Here is a 27393-nt window from a genome sequence, read left to right as displayed (position 1 = left end):
GATTTCTAATCTATGGGCTGTTTTCTTGAGTTTTTTTAAAAGATATGCACAACTGATTAAAAAGAAATTAGGTACAGAAATAAGAGCCATATGAATAACAGGCAATGCAAACAACTCCCACATGAGAGGAACACACAGCGTGACATCCACTTCAGGCAGAGATTTCTACAGTAATACAGTTGTAGAAGCCATAACTTTTACAGAGGATACCACTGGGGGTATTTTCCAGAACAAAACATTTTCACCAAGTCATTACAAACATGGCAATGAACTTTTGCACGAAATTATTGAGATTACCTGAAGCAACTTTGCCACATCGTAACACTAGTGAATGCCAAGCACTTTTTTTCTTTTCCCTTTTTTTTTTTTTTTTTTTTTTTTTTTTTTACTGCTGGTTTTAAATGTACATGAAAGCAAGATGGTGCATTTTGTTGCTGCTGCAAGAGACTGAAAGTTGGAGAAAAAACCCTCTAAGGGCTATTTTTTTCCAAAGATTGTGCATAATTGCATATATATGAAAGATAGAAATTGAGCACTTGGGCAACTTAATCACATACAGACTGACGAGACTGAAGCATATACCAACTGTTTCGCTGAGCTGGAGGAAAAGTGGGGCAAAGGATCATACAACTACATTCCAAATTGCTTAATTATTAAAATTAGAAATTATCTTCTTTCACCAAATATTGTATACCATATCTGGCTTGGTTTCTATAATTGTTAAGAAGCTTTCATAGTTTTTAGATAATTTTAGGGGTGTCCAGCTTCCCCTGCAAGTTAGGCTCTTTATTTTGGATTTTTTTGACTTAGACTTCTTCCACCTATGTGCATGCATGCACACATCCTCATCGAGATCTCTGGAATGAAGGCCATTTGCACTGCTGCATTCACTTGCTGTTTGGCCACAACAAGTTGCCTGCACATCTGTAGGAACATCTAGTCCAAGCAGTCTGTGAGAGAGAGAAAATGCCCCCCACTGCATCGTTTATCCTGGGGGATGGAAAAGGAGTGGAAGCAAAGAATGCTGTACTTTAAATAAGCAATAAAACAAAACAAAATCCATCAGCTGAAAATATTATTCATGGGGAAAGGAAAAAGCAACACAATTATTAAGTTTTTCATTTAGGATTAAAACGCACAGTGAGTACACAAGAGTCCTGTCTAACCAGCTTTCCGTTAATTCTCCACTCTAATATTGATGAGCACTGAGGTTTAGCCAATGCAACTTGCAGAGCGCGAACTTCCCCCTCCAGGTAGAGCTTCAGCCATTTATTAATTTGTAATCTCTGCTAACCATGCTGAGCGCTGGAGTTGACAAAAACAATGTATTTATAACTCATTATTTTAGAAGCTGTGCAATGCTAGAGGAAGAGGACATTTCCTATGATTAATTAAGATAATATCCAGTTTATCACAAGGTAAGTTCCTTGATTTATCATCCACAATAGCGTTCTGTTTTGGTGGAGGTAACCCATTTCATATCATACTCCATTCTTCTTCTTCGCCTGCAATAAACCTTTCATAAGATTAATGTCCTGAACAAACACAGTGTTTCAGCATGGACGCCAACGAGACAGGGACTCAGCTCCAAACTTCACAAGGGTTTAACTGCTTTGGTAGCTTACGGTCTGAGTCATTCTCTAAATACGCTGCCAGTTTGCAGACCATCATCCTGCATAGATGGGGTATAAAGTGCTGGTTCAGGAAAGCGGGGTTTCATTACTGAGCTCTCCTCTCTCCGTAACTACCACAATCCTAGCTCCAAAATGTGGAGTCGGCCTTTCAGCATATAAACATAATCTGGTTCAACTGGGATTAAACTCCATGGATATGTTACCTGCCTAACTCAGGTAAGTGGATGAACGTAAGCCATGCCTTCCAACCAAACCCACGGGGAGGGTGGTCTCATTATTCTGCAAGTAAGACAGTGCTGCAAAAATCCTTCTCCAGGATCTGGGAGGAGAGCACCCAAAGCTGTATTATACTTTTACATGTGCACTGGTTTTAGGAGGTCAAGATGGCTTTGATCAGGTTCTAGGACAAGAATGAGCCAATCATTTCTACCAGGTCTCTCCAAAAAGACAAACTAAGATTTAAGCTGAAGTTAAAACCACAGAACCAAGTCTTCCCCTTCACAAAGCATTGCTATAAAAAATACAAGTTACTTTATATTTGAAAAAATATGTTTCACTGGCCACAATTTAAAGCCACACTGTTGTGGGGCCTGTAGAATATATAGTATTTATTTAATATATCTTTATGAGGCAAACTTCATAGCTGATACACATTTTTAAATAAGACATACCTCCCCCCACCCCTATCCCCCATGCCTCGGCGAGCTGTTGGAGCACTCCGGAGCTGCCTCCTCTGCAGGGGGCTTTGTGCTGTTGGGGCTGCACCAAACAGCCCTCTGCCAGCCCCCAAAGCCACCGCCACAGGGTGGTACCATGGGCAGCCAGCCAGCTTGGCACACAGGGCTTCGGTGAAGCTGCCCCACAGACAGGCTCACCCTGGGGAGAGGCAGAGCTTTATGGTCCAGGTACCTCTGAACACCCCAGTAATGAACCACCTACGACTCTGCAATGCATGGTGGGCAAAAGACTGCTCTCAAAGGCGTTTAAGCTTCAGTTTCCCCATCCGATGGGATGCTGCTGGCATGACCCCATCTCCTCCTGGCCATCCTGGCAGTGCCAGGGCTGTGCAAAGCTACTCCATGCGTGGCATCTAGCAGAGCACCCGCACTGGGGACTTGCAGAAATGTCAGGTTGGCAAGTCCACAGCCATAAAAGTCATGTGAAAAGACAAAGAGTTGCTGGTCCAGGCCCAGGACCTCACACCTGCCGTTGGCCCTGGAAAGCAGAGTGCTTTGGGCTGAGAGGAGAAGAGAAAATACACCAGCAAAAGACTTGCTTATTTTGGTCCCAGCTGCTGCCTTGGGAAACTGGTTCAAAGGGAGAGAGCCCAGAAATGTATGTCACCACCTTCTCCCTGCAATGGTCTCTCCCTCCCAGCTGTAGGCACTGGCTGGACTCCTTGACCACTACCTCTCAAGTCCAGTCTCGTCTTGGTGGGCACACAGCCATGGCTCTAGCAGGTCCACAAGCCCTGGCAGGGCAGACATCTGTACCAGTCTGGACACTCTCTGAGCTCCAAATGCAGTTGGAGTCATGTTAATAATTTGTCAGTAATTTGACCACCAGTAGTGGCTAGACACCGAGCTTTTTAAATGGAGCCAGTGGAGCCACCAGAAATCTGGAGCTTGCTGAGGTGCCATGGCCAGCACCAACTAAACCTGCGTGCCACATGGGTCACTGCCACAGAGGCTTTTCCTGACAGATGTGTACCAAGGCATCACATACCTAATCGGAACTATCCTTTACTAATAACGCCAAACCCTGGGCTGCTTTTCTGCAGGAACTGGTCACAGCCTAGCTGAAATATAACAACTTTTACAGCAGTTTCTTGCTGCAAGAGGAACAAACTGATGACCTACCCTGATGTCCAAACCCAAAGGCAGTGGCACCAAGCATGATCCCACTAACTCTGCGAACTGGTACAAACCCTGGTAGAAGCAGCAGAAGCGCTGGTATTGCAGTGACAGTATGGTCAAATGTGATCTGCAGCTACTTGCTTTAGAAACATCGTGAAAGGGAGTTATTCAGGCATGCCTCGGTGGTATTGCTTTTTTCTAACTTCATACAATACAAGTCACAATGCCCAGCCACGTGGCCAGCTGTGAAGGATACTGCCCAATTCATATAAAACAGAGAAAATATATTAATTATTTGATTACTATAAGTTAAATAAATAAAGCTCAAAAATAAAAGCCCTCATTCTGAAGAGAATTTGTTTTCCCTTTCCAGTATTTAAAATATAGATTTATGACTGATCAGCTATGGGTAATTTTCTATACCTTTTGGGGGAGGGGTGAGAACACTTTGACAAAGTGTTTTGTCAAGTGTTATCACCATGATAAATGGGCTTTGTCCCTGCACACCCATAAAAAAGCCTCTTTAGTACCTTTCCAGCCTAGGAAATCTTCCCTAATCTCTCTGTGGCTTTACTTTGCTTCCTATATTGATCAGATTGGTTGGTTGTTTTTTTACTGGGGACTGGACAGGAGGACAAATAATCCTAGAGCTTCCTATTCCCTTTGGATGCTTCCATTGTTTTTCAGAATAATAATTATTTGGCCTGGAGGGAGAGAGCAAAGGGTAAAGCCATATGATATTTGACAGTACTGATGTCATGAACCTGAATTACTACAAAATTACTACCTTATGAGTGAAACATTCAGGTGAGATCTTCCCTCAAAGGATCATTTGTCCTACTTATAGAATCATCCGCTAGGGTGATATTCAGATACCATTTTCCCTTTCTTTAGAATAATTTTCCAGTCACATTTAGAGCTGTAAAAGTGGCCACCACTTTCTCAGCATCAACCCCTTGAAACCTTTTCATGTGACTGTTATGACCATCTTTCCTGGCTCAGAAGGACCTGGCAGCACTTGCAATGAAGCCCATCAGTGGTACTTTACATGGACGAGGTGACACTGTGTCAAGCAACAGGAGGTGCTATTTCACCCCTGCTGCAATGGATGAGCGCTTTGTCTTCATTGTTTCCCCAGTGATAACCAAGATATCAAAGGTACAAGTCCCACTCACACTCCTGGTGTGATTAAAATGGGTTCAACCTAAACATAAATCTTGATTAAAGGAAGGTTTTCATTCATTCCCCAGCATGTCCCACAGGAGTCAAGCGTCTCCTGTAACTTTGGTCAAAGACAAGCATGCATTCAAAATTTGCCTTCCATAATTCTGAGTCCTATCAAAGTTCCTTCAGCATCACTTCAAGCAATAGGTTTTCACCATACTCTTCTCCAAGGGGCATAGGGTTTCTTTTCACTGGTGACTGAACGCTATGTTTGGTCTTTCTCCTGGACTTCCTGAAACCGTTTCTCCAAGCGATCCAGTTTGGCCAGATTCTCCTTCAACAACTTGCTGTTTGGAACCAGCTGTAAGGCTTTCTCATAGTAGCCACGGGCAGTGACGTAGCTCCCCTACAAAGAAAATGAGTGACAGATCTCATCTGCATTCCCTGACATAAAAAGTTCATTCCCTGGGAATGGCAAAGACCATAAAACAAAGGAAAAAGAGTTTATCAAACCTAATACTGTTAGATAACAGGAATACTTCTACATTATGAAATGGATCACCAGGTGCCATTAGCCTAAATTTGAGCAAACTCACATGGCAAGAAGTAGATTTTAATTTTTCCATTATGTTGTACCAAAAGAGTTAAATTTTACTCAGTGGTAGGACAGCTTGAGAATATCACACAACATGACTCCTTAAGACCCAAATCATAATGATATGCTAAAGTATTCAAACAGATAAGCAACCACAGGGCGGGCTGTCTATTTTTGTAATTTCATGCCAGTATTCTGCATTAGACATCTTTATTAAATTAATTAGGTAGAGAGGAATCTTAAAAGGTGACTCACAGTGATATTTTTCTAAAGTAGGTCAGCAATTGAAGCAAGAAAACTTTAGAGATGGGAGGTTGCTCCTCGAAGCCTGCCCTCTTAAAATACAAGCTTTATATTACAGGATACATATTCCCATGCAACCTGGTTGGGAAAATCTAGTTGGGGTGGACTGACTTTTCTCCTTTTTAGATAAATTATGTCAGGGACACTCATTGTGTACGAACATGCAGCTCTTGGCAGTCTGAAACAAATTTAGCTTTCTGTCCTGAGTCTCTGCACTTGACAGCTTAAGGGAAAGCGAAACTCTCATACCTTGATGTGCTCAATGCCTCCCATATTCATCCAGGCCTGAGCTTGGTCCGGGTTGAGCTCCACCGCCCGTTTATAGCTCTACATAAATACAAAATGGTTTTAGGTTATGAGACTGACCCTTCAAAAAAAACCAGTGGTGGAGGGGAAAGGGAAAGAAAGTTTTCACTCCTGAATACATTTAAAATAGAATTTCAGTCCTTCTCGTATGCAATGCATAAGCTGAAATTCAGTTTCTTTATAGCAGAGGCAATGTAATATACTGCTTCACCGCTGAGCTCATCTCACAGGTTTTCCCTGCCCACTGCACCCTATGAAGGGCCACACCAACCCCTGTGACCTCTCCCTGCCACCCTGCACCGCTGGGGTCTCCTGCATGTCAGGGGCATTTCCTTGGGCAGGTGCTTGCCAACCACAAGTCGTGTATGGGCTGTGATACTATTTATCTACAAGGCTGCAATATGGAGCTGGCAGCAGACCACGGTACAGCCACTTGCGTGGAGGTTTCACAGGGACCCGAGGGCAGTGCTATCCCTCCCCACTGCTTCTGCCACTGCGCATGGGAGAAGCAGCAACAAGAACTCTGTCAAACAGTACCATTTTTTATGGTGTCACCACAGGAAAGGATTCAAATTGGGATTAGACTTCTCTAGGGATACTGAGAATATTCACAACTGTCCCAATAATACTCTGTGTTATTATTTAATGCTAACAATTTCTGAGCTATCAAGTCTCCTGCTCCACAGGATAAGTCAACGTCTCAGCCATTAGGTAATGAGGTGAGGTATAACAACAAGGTGGGCTCTTACAGGTCCCCAAGCTTCCAGCTGAGCTACCTGGAGTTGGCCATCACCAGCAAGAGGGGCTGGGGCTGGATGGAACAAGGGTCTGGTCAATGAGAAAACACCCAGGCTTCTCCAAAACCCCACCTCAACTCGTACTTAAGCTCTCAGAGCAGGGAGCTGTATTTCCACACAGGAATGAGGAAAGAAGTTGCAGCGAAGTCTGGCAAAGTTAAAGCTTTAGCTGCCCCACAGCTTTAGCTATACCGCTGCTGAACTGCTGAAATCCCAAGGCCAGCACCCAGGGTGTGTGCACCAGGGCGTATTAGATGCAATGAGCTCACTCTAACTTTTAACCTATAGAACTATCCCTAGGGCTTGGACCAGTCATACCTCAAAAGCCTTGTCAAGGAGATTCTGTTCTCTTAGCTGGTTTCCTTTAGTGAAAAAGAGCTCTGATATGACTTTTGGATCCTTTGGTTTTAGCTGAAGAGCTTTTTCTATAGCTTCAAGTGCCTGTGAAAAAGCAAGAGAACACTGTGTTACTGTATTCCACACCTTTCCACTTCTCATGCTCTCCTTGCCACTAAGGCCTCCCAGTGTAAGACTCATCTTCCTCCTTCCCTTGTTTGCCCCACACCATTAACACAAGTGGAAATGGGCTTTTTAAATGCCTGTGGCTGATGGGCAGTGGGGCTGACAGCTGCTGGAGCAGTAAGTGATAAGAAAACCATACTGCTTAGCTTCAGTCCCAGTACCTAAATAAAGGTTTTAGTGAAAAAATAAATCTACTGGATGTGTGGTAAGGTATGTGACATGTCTCTGGAGAGATGGAATGTAAAATTCAGCCTGAGCTCTGTGTGTGAGCCCTTGGGACAAAGGTATCCCATGGCCACAGTACCTTGGTATAGTGCTCCTGCTTGCTGTAGATGGCTGACAGAAGGCGGTAGCACTCCAGACACTCCGCATCCTCATTGAGTATATGGTTCGTCATCTTCTCAGCTTCCTTTGTCCGCCCCATCATTGCTAAAACCTGAGCCTAGGGAGCCACATTGTAAAGGGTTATGACCTTCAAAAGCTCAGCTCTCCTTAATACACGACGCTGCACTCAGCAGCTGGTGATCCACCTGCATGGCCCTGCCCCGGCCAAGCTTGCCCCACACTCACCAGCGCCAGCCGGATCTCTTTGTTCACAGGCTGCAGTGATGCCGCTTCTCTGTAAACCTGCAATGCCTCTTCATACCGCCCCGTATTGTAATACAGAGCCCCCAGCGGGGACAGGATTTCAGCCTTCCGAGATACCTTCAGGGCCCTGGGATTTGGGAAAAAGAGGTGGTGTGAGGATCAAAGCAGAAGAGCGAGGTGTGGCTTGTGCTGGGATGGAGCAGTGAAGCCCTGCACTGGGCTCATCCCATCACGGGAAGCACAGACTTAAGGCCGCAAGGAGGGATGAGTGTGCCCACAGCAGCAACACCTCTGGCCACCTGAGAAGGGGAGAGGACCACCTCCAAAGTGCACGTGAGCATGCCATAGGGGTGGGGATGGCTGATGGTGGCAGAACCTGGGGAGTGTGAGCACAAATCTGGGAGCCAAAAAGCATGCAAAAAACCCTAAACAGTCCACCCTGTTGCACACTGGTAGTCAGAGCCTGCCTACTGGCACACTGCTGTGAAGGGCTGGAGTTACTGGTGGTACCAAGGTTTCGGTGCTGGGCTGTGCAGCAGTTATGGTTGTTACTGCTGTGGCACCCACAGACCAGCTTCGAGCAGGGTGGGAGTTGTGCTAATAACCTGCTCATGCCACCAAGAAAGCTCTGACTTTATTGTCAGAGCATCCTCCAGCCAAAAGCGGCAGTCCAGGGAAGTCAACACTGCCTAAGTCTGCGCTGCCTCTCCAAGCACTCCCCCAAAATAGCCAAATAAGCAAAGGTAAATCTGATTTCAAATGGACGGAGAAGGAAGGGAGGAAAACCAAAACATGCGCTGACAGATTCATGTATCAGAGGCTCTGTAGCAGAGACAAGCTGTACAGGGGAAGAGGGAAACTTCTGTCTCCCATCCCAAATTCTTACCGCTTGTACCACACCTCAGCCTCTTTGTTCTGTGCCAGGGAGCGGTGAAGCCTGCCCAGGTTCACCATGGCCACATGGTGAGCAGGGCTCAGGCGGATGGCCTCCCTGTAGTGGGACACGGCTCGCTCTGGAGCTCCTGGAGAGGAAAGCAGCTATTAAACTGGTGAATCAGAAAAATCCTGTCACAAATTCGACACTCAGTAATGCTCTGGGTTTTCTTTCATCTATCGGTCTACGCATGAGAACCACTTAGAGAAAGAAATCCTGCCTCAGCCTTTTTAGATTAAGTGTAAGGAAAATTGCTGTCCAAACTAAGATTTAGGCTCCAATATTCAGAGACAATCCTGAGAAATAGATTTTCTAAGGGTGGGATTTTGCAGGTCAAGGGTACAGTCACCAGAAGAAGACTCCTGACTGAAAGCACCCTCCAACCATACTGCAGGGTGGTCGCACCCTCTGTGCTAGGGACAGAGCCCACCTGAACCATCTCCTGGTAGAGCATTCTTTGACCCTGGCCCACTGGAGAGATGGGCAATGGAGACACAGAGGACAAGCCACCCAGTATTCCCCACAACCCCACCAGAGCCACAAATATTTTCAGCTTTTTCCAAACAGAGACTATTCCCTCCGCCCCTGTCGCACTGGCCTTGCTCAGTCTTTCTGCCTTGCTCAACAGGACTGGGAGTAGCTGCCAGTGACCAGCTAATTCCCACCTTGGGACAATAAATCCCAGACCAGAGGTGCCCAGGTGCCTATTTTGGAGCAGGTAGGTACCATCAATGTGTTGCAGAGGAGCCATTGGGTGGCACTGCTTCGCTGTGCAAAAATGTCTACCGATGCAAGGTCCTGCAGTCCATGACATCACCACAACAAAATACAACACTGTGCAAAAAGAAACGTGCCAGACCACTAGCCCAAAAGCCTGAAGTTCTATTTCTGACCGTATATTTTTATTTAGCTAAAAAATGTCTTTCCTCAAGAAGGATCTTGCAGTGCTTTCCTCAGGCAGGGCTTGCTGACTACCTACTAAATAAATTAATGGAGCACAGCATAAAGTTCCAGCATTCCAGCAATGTGAATATCGTATTTTTAACGCCAGTGCTCATTTCATTGGTTTGCACACTTTAGACCAGTTAATCTCCCGATGAAAACCAATACTCAACAGAGCTTTGTCCACCAACAAAGCTTTTGAGCATTGGCATTTTTTAAGCCAAATCACTTCACAATGTATTTAATTCCTTTTCTAGCTGCAGAACTTGAAAACAGCTTGCACGTGCTGGGACACTGGACATACGCTGCCATGTGAGTTTTATTTTCATGGTTGTTCAGATCAAGTTCGGTTTTCCTGAGACTATCTATGCAATATAAAACTAACACTGATACTTCTTGGTGTCTCCTTTCTAGGACAGAGGAGGGGCATCTGTAGGGAGATTTAGAAGCACTTAAGATTCATCCAAGGCCAATGACATCTTTCAGGGTGGGACTTTCTCAAAACATCCAGCAGCAGCCTCCATCTAGATGTTTTTGAAAACTGTATCTACAAAACGTCTTGGGAAGCAGCTGGGCATGCACCTCAGTCTATAGTCAGCCAGTGTCCCCCCTTGCTCAGCACACAGGGGTGATGTGCATCATCAAAGGAGACACATTGAGAGTGTATGACCACTGCAGAGCTATCTAGAGGTATGGCTTTCCACAGCTGATACTTGCTGGAGGCTTGTTGCACAAAATCCTGCAACTGGCGTGGTGTTTTACAGCATCTCCCTGTGCCTGCCGGGGAAGAGTGCAGCCTGTGATGGGCTCGCTACCAGTCACTTCCTTCACGCCTTGTCATGTCTCCAGAAGGGTTATTTACACATCATGCCTGAAGTATCAAAAGTCAGTGGTGGTTTTTTTTCCTGTTGTTTGTGTGTAGGGAAGTGTAGGAGTAAACCAGGAAAAGTTAGTTTTGACTTTGGCAGAATACACAAGTGCAAAAAATAGAAAGTGCACTGCACTGTGTTTGAACCAGATTTTTTGGCAGGAATAGGACAGTTTATCTGCGTTGGCAAGCAAAGATGAGTACAATGTCAGAGTGAAATTACTGAGGAATTCTTATTATTTGCAAACTTGATTTTTGCCAGGGCACAAATTCTGAACCTCAACCTCTGTCATTAATGCCATGAAGCCTTTTTTGATTATGAATTTTGGCTTCATATTTATTTCACACAAGTACTACAAAAAAGCGATGGCTGAGCGTCAGCTCAGAGGTAGGACAGCTAACTGCAGGCTGATGGACACCATTACCCTTTCTTCCTAAGCATCACTTGAGCTGGGCACAGTGTGAAAGCGACAGAATGGGTAGCAACCACACACTTCAAGCCTGCAATATTTCATCACTGAGTCTCCCCTATGTTCTGGGGGGGACTGGAGTGAGACAGTAGTTTGGTTTCCACTAGTCATTTGTCAAACTTGGCCTTGCTTATAAAGCTGTCAATAACAGGCAGCAATTACAGCAGCATTTTTTGTTGTTATGTGGATGCCAGGAAGTGTCCGAGTCCAGGGAAGTTGGATAGGAACGAGGAGCCCAGAAAAGAAAGGCTTTGTACGTCATTACGGAGCTCCTGAGAAATCAATTTACCCCACAGTATCTTATGTTTTGTTTTCACAGATGATTGTGGTTTAAAAGCCATGTTTGCTTTCATAGCCGTGGCACTCAACCTTTAGAGTCAAAGAGCTGCTTTGTCACCAAGTAGAGTTGCAAGTGCTCCAAACACCGTAACAATCCACTTGTGTGCCTGGGATTTGGTTTGATGTGGCCATGCTTTCCTGGAGAAATGGCAGTATTGTCAGGGTGCTGCCCAGCTTAAATTGAAGAGGACAACTGGCTGTGCAAAGATGGTGGGAAACACTGAAGGAAACAGCAAGGCTGAATGCCACTGCCACACAGTGCCTGCATTGATTACAGATTTCAGTAGGCTGTGCCATCTCAGCAGCAGGGATATTTATTTCCAAGCTACAGTGGAGGCACGCCTATTGATTTGGATGCTTTTGACATCCTTTTAGATGTATACTGCTGAGTAACACAAATCAAAGCAAATAAGGCAGAGAAAGAAAATTCCTTGCTCCTTCTCACTTACCAGTATCAACTAAGAAAACACCATAGTTGTTATGCAGATCGGAGCTCTCCGGACAATTCTCTATGCCAGCCTTATAGACCTCCTCTGCTTCCTTAAGCCGCTCCTTAAAAGAGAAGATTTCTTAGCCGTGGCAGAACGCGTGTCAGCACCGTTTGCTGCACACCTGCATTTTGTGACAACTCCCTTGCTGCACAGGGAGCTCAGGGTGCCAGCCCACCCCACTGTCTAGCAGACCAAAATTTTACCCCATGGCATGGATGCAATATAGCTGCCATCTGGTACCCTAGAGCAATTCAGACAGCTTTCCCCCATACATTTGCAATTGCAGCTACCCGTGAAACAAAAATAACAGCTGGAAAAAGTGGCTTCTGTGCAATGTCAGCGAGTCCCAGCTGAGCATGCACCCATCCAGGAAACACACAGTGACAGGGGTTGTGTCGGTTCTGTTGAGAAATATCTGTCATCTGGGAGCTGATATATTCTAATTTATTTGTTTAACAAGCATCTCACTGGCTAACTTTTTTCCCTCTGGAGCTTTGCTGTTTGTTCCTTACGCAGTAGGGAAAATACAAGGAATGAAAGCTTGGTGTGTGTGGTATCTGGGGGACGGGGAGCTCATGCAGGGGGTTGAAGGAAGCTGGATGAGGATGGAGGGCAATGAAAGAGTGGGGGAAATCTGACAGATTCAAACTAAAACCAGGAGTTGCCAACACATGAGATGTAGCTCACTGGGACTGACAGGATGTACCAATGTGCTCATTCCCAGATGCACTGAGCCTTTGTATTTCATAGAGGTCTGTTGGTGCTGAACATTTCTGGAAAATAGTGATCTTTTTTGGGGGAACGCTGCCTACAGAAAGTGTCCCACTAGCTGGACTCTGTCTAGCCTCAGCTACCAGCAGCTCAGTCCTGAAAGGAAAATAAAGTGTCTCATTTGGATCAAATAGCAACTTAATAAGGTTTCCATTTCTTTCTGGCCAGCCAGTGTGTTCCCACTGCCCACATGCTTGCTAGCGTGGGTTATCACAGCCTTCCTCCTCCTCTAACCTCAGAGCTTTGCTGTTGGGTGTATTTATGGGATATATACATATTACAGCAGAGACAAGTATGGTGCAGAGGGGTGTCAGGCAAGCTTCCAGCACCAAAGACACTTTTTTCAATTCTTCTGCTTCTGTGGAGCGGCATAGCCCTACAGTGACAAACTCCACAGCCTCCTGATGACGCTTCCAAGTGAAATCAGCCATCCAGGTCTCCACTGAGGAAGGCCTCAGGCCACCAAGGCAGACCTCCTGATTGGGAGCTGAATCCATGTTGAAATAAGAGGTCGGTCCATTCCCAACTATGGACTCTCTTCTCAAGCCCTGCAAATCCTGGAGCCTTCATGGCTTTCTCTGGATTTAAAGAGTGTACCTGATGGCAGCTTTTGCTACGTAGCTGCTTAAATGTGTGGACTCCTTTCTCACCTCCTATTTCAGAACTGGAGAGCTGGAATTAATTGCATTGGAAGAGTATGACTTGATGAAAGCACATGGTTTGCCATGGTTAAGTACTTTCACATTTACATGATAAAGGTCAGCCAGCAGAAAAGACAGTGTGTGATAAAACACAGAAACACATTTTTTAAAAGTGCTTAAGTTTGGACATTTTGGATATATTTATGTAAATTTGACATCATTATCCTGCGGGGTCAGGAGAAGTGTAGCGATCACCAGAATTGACTAAAATGAAGGGCAATTTTTTGAGAAAGCAACTGTGTCACCAAGATATTAACAAGTACATTTTCAAAGATTTCTGTATTAGTTTCTTTTCCTCCAATTTTAATTTTCAGCCAAGGAATGTGGCTTTGTGTGCACATATGTTTTCTTCGTTTTATTTACTGATCATAAACACAACCTTTAAAGCATGGAGGGGCTGTGTTAAACTGGATTAGCAGTGTCCCATGTCAAAACATTCACACTCACCAATATTGAGCACTTTTTGCTTTTTTATCATAGTTGCCTTGCTTTTTTGGCACCTAACATCCTGACCCTGCATGCCTCAGGCTCAGCACAAAGTCTGGGATGATTTCTCTAACAAAGTGTTTGCACTACATGCAGTCAGAAATTGGGAAGGCTGGAACCAGCTTTTTGTGCCAGAGCTTTCTCCCCCACAGCCTCTCCTCTTCAGGGAGAAATGCTCTAAGTTCATCAAGGCTTGATTCTCATTAACACTTAATAATGCCACTCCCAGACCTTCATGAAACATTAATCAACCTCACAAAATTCAGAAGATTGGCTTAAAAAATGTATGAGATTTTTATGATATTAAAAAAATTATGCATGTGAGGATCTCTCAGTTGAACTGCAGGGATTTTAAGACTTTTTTTATGGCTCAGTTTTTCAGTCTGGTTATGCCTGAGTAGGCTCTCCTCTGCAACTAAGTAGGTTAAAAAACTTCTTTTTCTTATTGTAGGCTGATATTATTACACACACACACAAAAAATCACCTGAATCCAGAAACTAGGGCCTGGAAAGAGTCATCAAGTAGCACAAGATGGATGATGAAAACAGCGAGAGCTGGGAAGAAGGTGCTGTTCAAGTGCATCAGAGTAAAGCTTGAGGAACTAGCGTTACAGAAGCATTGTGAAAACGGTGAACAGAAATGTTTGATTTCTGATGTTAGCACCACTGCAGTGATCATGGAAAACAAGGAAAACAACAATACATTGTGACCACATTACAAAAGCAAGCAGAAAGAGCAGTAAGAAGGGCAAGCATTTATAAAAGGCACAAACACGCCAAACTGTTCTCTACAATGTGGTGGTGTTTTTTTGCGTGTCAGCTCTGGCTTCAGAATCAACTATCAAGGAAAGAAAAGGGCGATTACATCAAGTTACAGGCTAATTCCCTGGCACATAAGACATTCCTCTTAGAAGCATTATTTACTGCTGTAGGAAGAAGGACCCAAAAGGTCTCCTTTGGATTCATTGCCTTTAAGATAGCAGGAACATGCTGTGCAGGACCAACCAAGGCAACCCTGGCACCCTTTCACTGAGTCACATCCACCCATTTCCCCCCTTCTTAGCCTCAGTGCAAAGCTGAAGGAGCAGCAGTTTGTCATGGGCATGGTCATCTCATTTTAGTGTGCCACTTATGGCCCTTCAGGTCCTTTCTATCACATCCCAGTGAGAGGGGACCAGTTTGAGCTCCCTTCCCCAAAGAGGTGTTATCCACGCAGCCTACTGCATACTGTCTGGCATCACAGATACTGCTACAGCTGTGAGACAGACTCTGGGCCACAAGTAGACAGAAAAGCGGGTTTGTAACTTTTAGCTATTTTTGACACTGTTGCTTGGACTAAAGAGGAAAGCCAAAAACTGAAAAATGGGGTCCCACCATCATCCTTTGGGCTGAAGATGCCAAAACTTCTGCCCATACTCCTCCAGGAAGCACATAGCACTAGGGTGCGATTCTGCAGCCCACAGCCACGGGTACCAGCATGTATTTGTGGGACAGCCCCTACTGTGGTCCCTAGGGTGAGCGTGTGAGGCAGGAGCAGTATTATCAGGTAGTCATCTGCTGTGGCTGAACATGAGAAGGTGTTAAAAGCCTGCAGAAAATTGTTCTTTTCTGAGGAAATTATATTATCTTTTTTCCCTACTACTTACTCAAGTCACAAGAGGATGAACAATCTATACGTAAGAGTAGATTAATTATTGCTGGAGTAACTAATGGCATTTATTTGCTCTGGGCAGAAGGCCTTGGGACTCTATACTGGTTTTATTACTCTGTTGACCTTACAATCAATTGTTCTAATTAATAATTTCAATTATTATTAAAACCAGGTATTACTGCAAAGGACCTATTTCCTATACTTGCAGGAGACTCTTCATTGACGGCCTCATTCAAAACACAGTTCCCATTCAACAAGGCTCTTCTTTCCATTCATACACTATATTTCTAGGTCTCTGTAGCTGATACTGATAATATTCAAATATTTGAAAGTCTCTTAAAAGGGAAAATAAAACATCACGTCTTTCAGTAATCCACATATATCATAGGTGAGTTTTGCAGAGTGCCTCATTAAAGAAGCCTAAATCAGAACAAGACCTCTGCTTATAGTTTTGCTGAAATTTATCTGCTTCTCTTACAGAGAAAAGATTTCACTGACCAAATTGAGGGAAAACAGTGAAAGATTTTTGCTCTTTTGTTCTGTATGTATTTACATTTGTCAACCTTTTAAGAAAGCTTTAGCACCACAAGCTATGAAGCAGTTAGATCTGAAACTCAGGGAAAGAAAAAAATCAGTTTTCAAAATGTTTGTGAAGGTGTGCTGGAGCTGTGTAGTTATGAGGACCTCGTCACAGACCCCCCTAGCTCTCAGACTGGGACCACTGATTGTGGCTGCAGTCCATGTGAGCAATGCCTGAAGCACAGCAACCCTCATCTGCTTTTGCAGGCATGGAAAAAAGCAGGGCTTGGTGGTCTCAGCGTGGGAACCCGTGCTTCATGGCTTCTTCTGAACTCAAGCATTTTGTGCCTCAATTTCCCTTTTCCTCTGTGGGGACAATACTTCACCTCACAGGGACCTTGTAGAAATAAATTATCTAACTACAGAGAGCAGGGAGGGCCCTGAGTAATGAGCATAGGGAACAAGCCCAAGAAGAAATGAGTAATCCTGCCCCCAGAGTGCAGCCTGGGCCATGCGCAGTAAATAAGCCCTGGACACATATTGAACAATGAGGTTAAATAAAATACTGAACAGCTGCTCATTAAGAGCAACATAAAGCCGGTGAGCCTTCCCACCCCCTGTATGCGATCAGCTACCACAGTAATTAAGGGCCATATCCTGATGCGTGCATGCAAAGGGCAGAATTCAGGCTGCAGAGGCCACCTTGTTTCTGGGATTTCCTAGCTTTGGAGTGATTTATTATGAAATCTCAAGGTTATCTATGTAAGTGCATCAGTCTGAGGGGGAAGCGCTTGCCTGTTCTGCTGTCACAACATTCAAGGTGCAATGGATTAAGACTTTGCCATAGATGCAGGGAGTGGCAGGGAGGGTGTTTACCCACAACTCACGACAGTGATTTAATTCAGAGCCACATCATGGGGGTGTAATTATTGACTTCAAAGGAGTTGCCTCCCATCCTGAAAAAGTCACTTCTGAAGCATCCTGAGAGCCCTCTGCAGACAGCTGTGGAGCCGTGCCTGCCATCCATGCATGCAAGGTGAGGGTGCTCCGCTGGGATGTGCAGGAGGTGTTGCGGCCGCGGCAGCAGTGCATACACATGCGCAGAGAGCACAAGAGCTCCAGCGATGGCTGTTACCTGTTCAGCCAGCAGTGAGGCCAGGCTTGAGTAAGCATCTGCAAACTCTGGGCCGTACTTAATGGAGTCCCGCAGTAAGATTACAGCTTCCTCCTTCTTCCCTTGAGACCTGCAGGACAGCGAAAGAGGGGAAAAAAGGAAGAAACATTGCTTTAAGCACATATTTAGGTCATCCCATTAACTACTTTAAAGAGATGTGAAAGTCCCTGGCTTGACTTCTTCAACAAAGTCTATATGATTCACTCATGCCTCCTCTCCACAGTGTGTGTACCCAGCATCTCCTCAGCCCGTCACTGTTTCCATAGGTTATTCTCAGGAGTTGGTAGGACACAGGCTTTAACGAATCTGCTGTTTGGTCTGCTATTCTGGTGACTGTCATACTGAGCACTACACAGTGGTCCCAGTGAGGACAAAACACCCCCAAAACAGTGCATTCCTCAACCTCACACACTGAAGAGCAAAAAGTGTTTTATTTTGGCTATCAGGCAAGTGGTTACAGGCCACATGCTCTGTCTGTTGAGTCATAACCACTAGATTTTGTAAACTTCTCCAGTTCTACCATACATCTCCACTCAGTATTTCTCTTTATGGCAAATATATCAAATTCTGCCCCATTCATCCCATCAGGAACTGAAGACACATGAAGGACAAGATAGTAAAAGTGTCCCCAGGCATTAAGTACTGCACAAGACCTTCCCAGCGATTTCTCTGGGAAGTTGCATGCCCTATGGGAAGGGATGCTGTCGGGGTAATACCGGGTTTGCAGTCAGCTTCTGAATGTCTGGCCCTAATCATGTCACAGAGGCACTGACTGACCTGGGAACAGGACATTTGCTCTCACCAACCCTGCTCTCACATCAGTGAGTTGGAGACAGCAAAACATTTGCATATCCTTACAAAAACCCCCAGAGTCTTTGCATGTTCCTCGACAATGAGTGCTTTTACAGATCCACTTGAAATTAAAATATTGCTAAGTTAAATCTGCCTGGGATCTCTAAATAAATCCTTAGCAAGTCAATCATTAGGCTAGAGGAGTCTGTTCTTCAGATCCTAAGGATGAACAGAGACAACTGAGAGATGGCTACGCTGATGAGCTAGGTATTTTCCCAGCATTGCTTTGCATTAACTGCCACAGAAAACAGAAAAGGTTTCCTGAACAAAAACCTAAGGGTATTTATTTATTTGAGCTGCGATTTCTCCAGTATCACTCTGTATTTCTTTCCTTGGAAAAATGAGAAGGTTTCCTGAACAGACATCTAAGAATGTTTAGCTGGACTGGAAAAACATTTTCTTTGTGTGGGGTGTACAAAGAATATGAATAGCAGTGCTTACAAAAAGAAACAAAGGGCTCTGGGACACAGAAAATATGTGAACACCTTGCCGCTTTAGCCTTAGATTTCATCTGAGTGGCATGGTCAAGTAACCAGATCTTGTTTATAAGGTGCAAATTTCAGCTGATAATATATGTGGCTTTGCAGATTTTTTCCCTTTCTAGTTGTGTAACTGGAAGAATATTTTGCCTGTGCATTAAGCTAAGTAAAACCAGTTGTGCTAGTCTTTTTCTTCTTCCAGTGGTGTTCCATATAAATCACATGAATGAAGCAAAAACAAATAAAGAACCACTTTTCTCCTACACTAATTAAAGACTAGCTAGCTTGTCAATTTATAAAATTTTTGGATCCCTTGGCTGGAGTTTCATGACACATTTTTATAAATCAAAACCAGATGACTGCTTTATAAAGGTATTGATGTTTGGCAAAAAAAATGTAGGAAATGCCAGCTACAGAAATAAAAGGATTAAGTGATCCACTCAGCAGCAGTAAAAGTTCCCATTAACCACAAGCATGCACTCTGAACATGGGGCAGCCCTCTTAATTACTCTTTTTTTCAAAATGGCCTTTTTTTTCCCATTTGATCCAAGAACAATGTTTGTCTCCTGAAAGTGAGGGTAGGGAGGGAAAGATTATGGCGTCTTTTTATGTGACAGACTGAAATACATTAAAAAAAGCAGATCCAGTAGTTACTCAGAGGGTTTAGGCCTGTAAGATACCAAGCGCTCTGGCCAAGCACTTAAACGCGTACTTAACTTTTATGTACGCAAGTTGAAAATTAATTACTGGCTGAAGTGGTTTCCTGGATCAAGGCCAACACTTTGCAGGATAAAGGCCATCGTTTATATAAATCTCCTGCAATTTGGGAGAGCACAGAGCATTGGAAGAACAGTCTGATACACTGATTTACCATAAACTGGGGATCTGGAGCAGGAAAAGCTAGGTAATGTATACCTTTGCTATGACAGAGAGAACAAATTCAACAGACACAAGGAGTCTATGATCACCTAATCCAATTTTACCCCAAATTACCTTGCCTTACAATGCCCTCTCCTGCCTCCCTCTTCCACTTGAGCTCCCAGTGTCCTCTCTTTAGCCAGCATGCTTGAGCCAAGAGCAAGGAACAGCTCTTTCTACTTGGAGCATCTCTTCCATATTTTCACAAGTGCCCCACAGTTGGAGCAGCATCAACTTAAACCACCCCACAGAAGCCTGGCGATGTGCTGCACAGGGCTCTGTGTGGGCTGTTAGCACTGGAGCACATTTAATTTATATCAGAAAAAGCTACCTAGAAATTAAGTGTCTAGAGGACTTTTTAACCTTCAAGATTTGTTTTATTTTGTGAAGTTAGTTTGACTGCATTAAAGCCAGAAACTCAGAACTCAACAAGGGCTCCACAACCATTCGGAACATCTCATCTTGGTTTCACACCATAATCTAAGAGGAGCTTGCAGTGTCTAACTCTGCCTGTCTGAAAAGAAGCTTCTAAGCCTGTTCAACTCCCTGGTTTAAAACTCCTTCAGATAATTTAGATGCACTCCTTTGTCATTCATCTGTACTACATGGATGACACCAATGTGAGGGACCAGACCGCTTTTCAGAGGGACCATGTCTGACAGGAACCTTATGAAGTTCAACAAAAGTAAATGCAACTCCTGCACCCAGAGTGAGACAACCCTGTGCACAAGCACAGGTTGGGGGATGACTTGGGTCCTGACAACCAACAATTTGACCACAGGCCCGCAATATACCCTACACAGCAAAGAAGGCCAACAGTGGGTCCAGGGAAGCGATTCTTCCCCTTCATGTGACACTTGTGAGATCACATCTGGAGAAATGTCTGTGCAGAGTTGGGCTCCCCAGTGCAAGGAAGGCATGGACTTACTGAAGCAAGCCCAACAGAGGGCCACTAAAGAAGGTCGGGGCTAGAGCACTTGTTGCATTGAGGAGAGGCTGAGCGAGCGGTGTCTGCGTAGCCTAGAGAAGGCTCAGGGATGGTTTCAGTGCTGCCTGCAACTACCTGGTCAGAGGACACAGAGCAGCCAGAGCCAAACTCTTCTCAGAGGTACACAGTGACCGGACAAGAGGCAACAGACATGAGTAGGAACACGGGAAATTTTTATTAGATATAAGGAAAAATATTTTCCACCATAAGTGTGGTCAAACACTGGAACAGGTTGCACAGTTAGACTGTGGCATCTCTGTCCTTGGAGGTGTTCAAGATTCAGCTGGACACAGCCCTGAGCAACCCAATCCAATTAGACTTGCTCTAAGCAGTGGGCTTGATCCAATGATCTCCAGGAGTCCATTCCAACCTAAGTTATTTTTTTAAATCTACTGTAAATTTGACACTGCCAGAATTTGTTCGAGTATTTTTTTATAAACAGATTACAATGTGTATGTATGTGATACTGACAGATAACTACAGCACTTCATGCATCATAAGAGTATCCTAACCAAAGACCATCCATAAAGCCAGATGCAGCATCACTAAACATTATCACTCGGTTGGCTTCTTTGAATGGAAGGGAGGAATGTTTCAGTCTCTAAAAGATCTTAAATCCCAAGACATGTAATAACTGTTTGATGTTTTTCACTATCTTCACACAGTTACACAAGCCTGTGTCAGCACATTCACATACATTCCTATCCAGAAGACTGTATCGGAGAGGGCAGACAGCAAACAGTCCTTCCTCTGAATAAATGGGAAGGCTAAACATGGACTAAATCGTAATAACACTCACAGAGGACAGTGTTACTCTACATTCAAAAAACATTCAGTCCTTTGAATAAACTCAAGATTTCAGTGGACATGGTTTCTAGGCATTTCACTTGCTCCTTGAAAATGAAGCCATAACACTCAAAGCCCGTAAGAGTTCTGAGGCTTTTCTTCATAAGAAATAGTGTACTGAATATTGGAGAGCTTTAGGTATAGATAGATACAGTACTGCAAGTAAGAAGTTCTCTCCCATTATTCCTGCAACAGAAAGCCAAGGTAAATATTTACTTCAAATGTTCATAATATTTTATTTCTTGTCTTTTCACAGAATATCCCACAGGCTACAAATCTGTGAGGTATTCTGAATGATATTTATCTCAGGTTTTCAAGCCGTATCTCAACAAAAATAAGTCTATATAGAGGAGTTAAATATTTATATAATGGGAAGCTTCAAAACAAAGCATCAGGCTGCTCTGTGTCACTGATCACGGACCACAAAAGCAGAGAGATTTCTCACTGTTAGGTAGGCCATGTTTTCGGTCTATTTTAACTTAGAAATGTGTTGGCATTGTTTAATTATCTATTCCCCAATATTTATATTAGGCCAGAAAATTATGACATACAACTTTATTTTAGGATATGTAAACAAAACCAGAGGCTTATTGAGCCATTACCCTGCAATGCTTCCTGAGAACATTCATCTTCTGGCACATAGCTGTCTTCATTATGTGCAAACAGAAAACGGAAACATCCATTTTCATCTAGGACTTTTGCAGAAAAAAACTTGAAAATTCCACCCTCAAAACAGATTTCTATTCAATCTTAAATCACAAGCAACGGATGCTTAAATAGAGAGCTTATTTACAGGGAATAACGAGAGGCAGATTCCCACATGGGAATAGCAAACTCATCCTTCCAAAATCCTGCAGTTCCCCTTTCTCAGCACTCCAGAGGAGGTGAAATCTAACACCCACCATCAGATTTCCATGCTATGAGCAGGGGTGGGCATAACGAACTCAGCAGAATTCAACTGGGAGCTCCCCATGCCAGATGGTTTCGTTATGTGCCCCAGTACAAGCAGTGCTGTTACTGGACATGCTTTAAGTGCTGCAGATCTGGCTTTTCCTGATTTGCACCATGCACTGAAGCCTCTGCAAAGAGGACAGAATGCTTTTATGGCTTGACCACTTATACTCTCTCTGCCATATGTTTAAAAATGAAAACACTCTTCATAATGTCTCACCGCACAGCCAGAAAGCAATATCTGCCTGTAATACTCTGCAGATTTTCATTTATTACCTAGATTATACTAGCATTTAGTGTCTGCAAAATACTGGTGGCCCTATATAAATATATATGAAAGAATAATTTGGAGACCCAGGTAGGAAACATAAAGACAAAGTTCTAGGAAGGGGGAGCTTGAAATCTCTGCCTCATTCCTGTCTAGTCATCTTGCAAGTCACCTCATGCTCCAGCGTGGCTGAGGAACTCTGCTAAGCTGATGGATGATCCAGGAAAGGTGCTGGCCAAAGGGTTTGGGCTAGCATTTCAGGGGAGACATCCATATAGGATCTGCCCACATAGCATCTGCTTCACATATGTGCTAATCCCTACACTGTGACCTATACCTATTTTTCAGCAAGTTTTTTAAAGCTGAATAGGGAGATAAGGACACCCAGTTTCTTACAATTAATGCTTCTGGTGTGTCCAGATGCACTAGGTTGTTTTGGAAACCTAAAGAAAGTTTAGAAAAAGGGAGCAAATAAGTGTGGGGAAAGGGCAAGTGGAACCTGAATGCTTTTTTTCAACGAGTTTAGCACAAGCAGCACACACCTTCAACATACCGCAACATATCGGACCACAGAAGGATGCAGAGCACATAGAATCATAGAAGGGTTTGGTTTGGAAGGGACCTTAAAGATCATCTAGTTCCAACCCCCCTGCCATGGGCAGGGACAGCTTCCACTAGACCAGGTTGCTCAAAGCCCCATCCAACCTGGCCTTGAGCACTTCCAGGGATGGGGCATCCACAGCTTCTCTGGGCAGCCTGTTCCAGTGCCTCACCACCCTCACAGTAAAGAATTTATTCCTAATACCTAATCTAAATCTATCTTCTTCCAGCTTAAAGCTGCCATTACCCCTCCTTCTCTTACTACGTGTCCTTGTAAAAAGTCCCTCTCCAGCTTTCTTGTAGGCCCCCTTTAGGTACAGAAATGCAATCCAACAGGACACACAATATCTTAACTATCACATTAGGAAAAACATGACATATTGCATACAAAACAGCAGTTCCAAGAGATTTTTCCACGTGTCTCCTTTGTGGTTTGCCAGTGCAACAAATCCAGTTTCTATCCATCTGCTGGGTCATAACAGCCTATCAACAGGCCAGATTTAAGTATTATTGACATGGGACATCCTCGTGCTGCTTCTAGCTTACTTCCTTTTGTATTAATATTTGATATTAAAAAAAAAAAATCACTGAGAATAACTAAGGCAAACATGATGGATTAAAAGGACAATATGTATTTTTAAACACCATTGCCACCTAAGATTAATTTCAATCAACCCAATCTTATGAATACTATAAAGACCTTCCATCTCTCTTGTAGTAAGACTGCCTTTACCATTTTCCTTTCTTGTGTTTCCAGTAAAGCACTCACCTACTTCCTATTTAAGAATTACTCACCTGCCATATTCTAGCCTCAAACCATCAGGTTTACTTGTAAAATTATTCTAGCTTCTCTGCTACTGAATGGACCAGGCAGAACTTCAGCAATCCATGTAATATCCTTCATATAAACTCTCACTCAAAGTAATATTTCAGAACCAGAAAGATCAAGTACGTTTTGATGAGACAGTGCCACTTTAAAACTAGTCCAACACTAAAGCCCAATCTGCTCCAAAGGATTTACCAGAGACCTATTACCAGCAAAACAGATGGTTTATATCAGGAAAAATGTACTTTTACTGCTGTAGTTTCTGTAGTTCTGTCAGCAAATAACATGCTATCCTCACAAAAACAAGGGGTTTTTTTGCTAGTGCAAAATAGTAATGCAGGAATAGAGATGTTTTCCTTTTGTAATTGTACACCTAGCAGATCTTACCACACTGGCAAAGTTTTTTGTGTAGATCTAAGTTCAGTCTTTAGATATGGTTAGTCAAATTATTTTGCATGATTATTATCACCTGCTACTCTCTTTGCTGAAGGCTGACACTCTAAATAACAATGAGTGAAATTATGAGCTGATTGACTTGCCTTCTTGCTTGGCAGAGTAACCATATAGGGATGCAAACCAGCTTTTCCCCTCAAACTCACTCATTCTGCAATGGGATGAGCCTTCTGCTGCTCTGAGCATCTCAGTTAGGTGCTTATGCCTAAACTACACACTAACCTTCCATACAGCTAATGAGGAGAAGTGGGAACTTGCAGAGAGTGGCTTGTTGGATCTGTTATTTATTAGATCTGCATCAGATGCCTGCCTTTGAACAATGTGGCTTGCTCCACTGGAAAGGCTTATACCTCTCCACCAAGATCAAAATCTCAGGTGACTAGCTGGGTTTAGGCACCTCATTTCTGATGCCAGATTTGAAATACAATTGTAAACAGCACCTGAAGTGGCATGGCAGACAGCATAAGGATATCCAAACTAAGCCTCACCTTTGTGCCAGCACTCTTGGCTGGCAATAAGCAATAATGCCATTTCTTCACCAGATGGCAGAAAAAAACTAGTTTGGTGATCTGTACAGAGAGAATGTGAATTTCTTTGGTGCCAGCTCTGCATACAACTTACTTGAGCAAGTTGCCAAGATTGAAGAGAGCTCGATTGTGCTGAGGATTTAACTGAAGGGCCCGTCTGTAATAGTCCTTTGCCTCCACCACGTCTTTGGTCAATGTCCCCAGGTTGTTGAGAGCACTTGCGTGACGAGGGTACAGTCTAGGAAAAATGAAATATCAAGTTAAAGACACTCATTTATTGACAAGTAAAGTGGAGGTCACTAATGCTGCCACCACTTCTGTTCAGCACTTGATAAAGAGAAGGATGTCAGCCAGGAAACACTTTTCTCTTCATTTGCTTCAGGTCCTGATGGGATCCTGAGGAACCTTTTCAACTCCCAAAGAGACTGCAAGTCAGATCTTCTCCTACAGTTTCTGTATGCCTCCAGGGCAAAGAGGACCACTGAACAGCTTTGAAAGCCTATTTTACCCTCCAAGCAAAAGGCAAAGTGACTAAAGCAGCTTGAACATTTTCATTCAAAATGTTTTTCAAACAAGCAAGAACTGCTTTGTCAAAAATGTTTCCAATAGAAATATGTTTTGACATATACAGAAACCAACACAACACTGTTTAGATCTATGTTTTGGGTTTGTTTTTAAATCAGTTTTCCACAACAAAAGTGATAATAAATTACAAAAGGAAACTTGAAACCAGCTGCTGAACAATGTTTCAGGACCAAGCAAAATGACAAAAAATAAATCTGCAAACAGACTGCTTAACAGTATGAATTCCCTATATTTTTAGTTGTATTTTTTTACCACTTGCCTCAGTTCTCTTTTTAACTGATCCATTGATCTTTACATCTATCTGTTTCAGTTATAACACTACATAGTAGGCCCAGTACATTTCTAAAATTCTCCATGAATTAAGCAGAATGTTATGGTCCGTTCAGCTGGTTAAATTCTCAAAGTTGTGCCCCTACATTAATATTTTGGTTTGTAGGTCTTTCACCAGAAAACTCCAGAGGTGAAAGTAATCCAGGGCAAGATTTATCACCAAGGACTCTTTCTGTGACAGATGGGTGAAGACCGATGTTCATAGTGATAAAGAAAGAAATCTGTGATGGTAGCCCACTGAGGTCCCAGGCAAGCTGGGAGACCAGCTGTGCAAGAAGGACTGATGCTCTGGTATGAAACAGCATGAAACTCCTCCAGATCATCATTTCATTCATGACAGGGAGGAAGCTGGTTAAGATGGTCAAGGCTTCAATTTGAGAGGGCCCAGTTGCAAATCCCGCTGCCACTGCAGATTTTCTATTTTGGATGAGGACAAATCATCCAACATTTCTGTGCCTTAGGTCCTTGTTCATGGGAAAGTGATGTGGATAATGACATTAAAAGTAGCTGGCTATGACAGCCTAGGGTACAGCATGAGGAGGGGCATTTGAAGGAAGAAGGGATTAAGACTCTATAATATAGTCTGACTCTAAAGTTTGCAACTGTTTTTAATCTAAGACTTTCCATGGTGATTTTTTTTTTTTGCCTGGAGTTTTTTATTATGTCAGTTCAGCCTTGGGATTTTCTGTGCTTAAGTACCATGAATAATTTAGCATTTTATACACTGCTGCAACAGCTGTATCAGTCACATTTTTGCTCCACAGCACGTAAGTGATTTTGGCAAGGTCTTAGGGGTGAAGCTGGGAATGCATGAGGGAATTCCGGGAGAAATGGACATGCACTGGTAACACACCCAGAATGCTTCCAACAGTTAAGAGAAGAGCCCAAAGTCCTTTTTCCACCCAACAGAAACCCTAGCAGACAAGGACTGCAAAGCCACATAGTTGAGGAGACATCATTCAAGGATGCAGTCACATACATTTTTTAAAACTTAGCCTACTATAAATGACAAAAGATACATGTAGTGACTACCACTTGTAGTAAATAATGACTGCAGACTCTGTCCAGGTCCCTCCCATACAGATCATCATCCCATCTACCAGAGACAACCACTTCTCCTGCTGCAAGCCCTCAGGTGCACTGCCCAGTGTCTCCATTCATCCATGCTACCTGCATTTGCTGCTCCAGTGATTTTTGAAGAGTTTCCTAACTGATCTTGTCGCAGAGGAGCAAAGAGTAGGAAATTCACGGTGAGACTGCAGCTGCATAGAAATAGCAGCATGTTCCATCACTGAAGCTACCCAGTGAGCCTGATGTGTTCTGGGATGTGAGAGGCTGCCTGTGCTTGCAGAAGCATCAGCAAAGGACAAGATGGTGGTGATAAGGGTATAGTGTTGAGTCTTTACTCCAGAAATCCAGTGGTCATCAAGGTTAAGCCTCCCCAGCTGAAGCAGGGTGGGAGAAATGCTTTCCACAGGAACAGCAGGAGAGCAACTGAAAAGATGAAGCTTGCTTGCTCTTCAGCACTTGAGACACAGCTCTGTGTGATACCTTGATCAGGATCTTGAGTGAAGAATGTCCTGTCTACTTAGGGCAAAGGACTGAGGGCTCAGGCTTGTTTCCCATTTCTTCCATAGGATTTTGACATTGTTTTGGACC

The 27393-nt window shown here is 43.6% G+C and overlaps 1 protein-coding gene across 2 annotated transcripts in view; it reads right to left on the bottom strand.

The window, feature by feature from the left end:
* Positions 1–358: 358 nt before the first annotated feature.
* Positions 359–27393, bottom strand: part of TMTC1 (transmembrane O-mannosyltransferase targeting cadherins 1) — a 147157-nt gene continuing 120122 nt past the window's right edge. For both annotated transcript variants that reach the window (XM_056341142.1, XM_056341141.1), the window contains 9 exons: positions 24914–25057; positions 17073–17181; positions 11768–11870; positions 8652–8787; positions 7748–7892; positions 7482–7619; positions 6974–7096; positions 5802–5879; positions 359–5060 (listed from right to left, as the gene is read on the bottom strand). In XM_056341142.1, the coding sequence (XP_056197117.1) occupies positions 4920–5060; positions 5802–5879; positions 6974–7096; positions 7482–7619; positions 7748–7892; positions 8652–8787; positions 11768–11870; positions 17073–17181; positions 24914–25057 (1117 nt within the window). In that variant the 3' untranslated portion in view covers positions 359–4919. The remainder of the gene's footprint in view (positions 5061–5801; positions 5880–6973; positions 7097–7481; positions 7620–7747; positions 7893–8651; positions 8788–11767; positions 11871–17072; positions 17182–24913; positions 25058–27393) is intronic.

The sequence above is a fragment of the Falco biarmicus genome, chromosome 5, assembly GCF_023638135.1.
Source record: "Falco biarmicus isolate bFalBia1 chromosome 5, bFalBia1.pri, whole genome shotgun sequence".
NCBI classification, from domain to species: domain Eukaryota; kingdom Metazoa; phylum Chordata; class Aves; order Falconiformes; family Falconidae; genus Falco; species Falco biarmicus.
The sequence above is the reverse complement of the archived record's forward strand: the minus strand, read 5'-3'. Positions and strand labels throughout refer to the sequence as shown.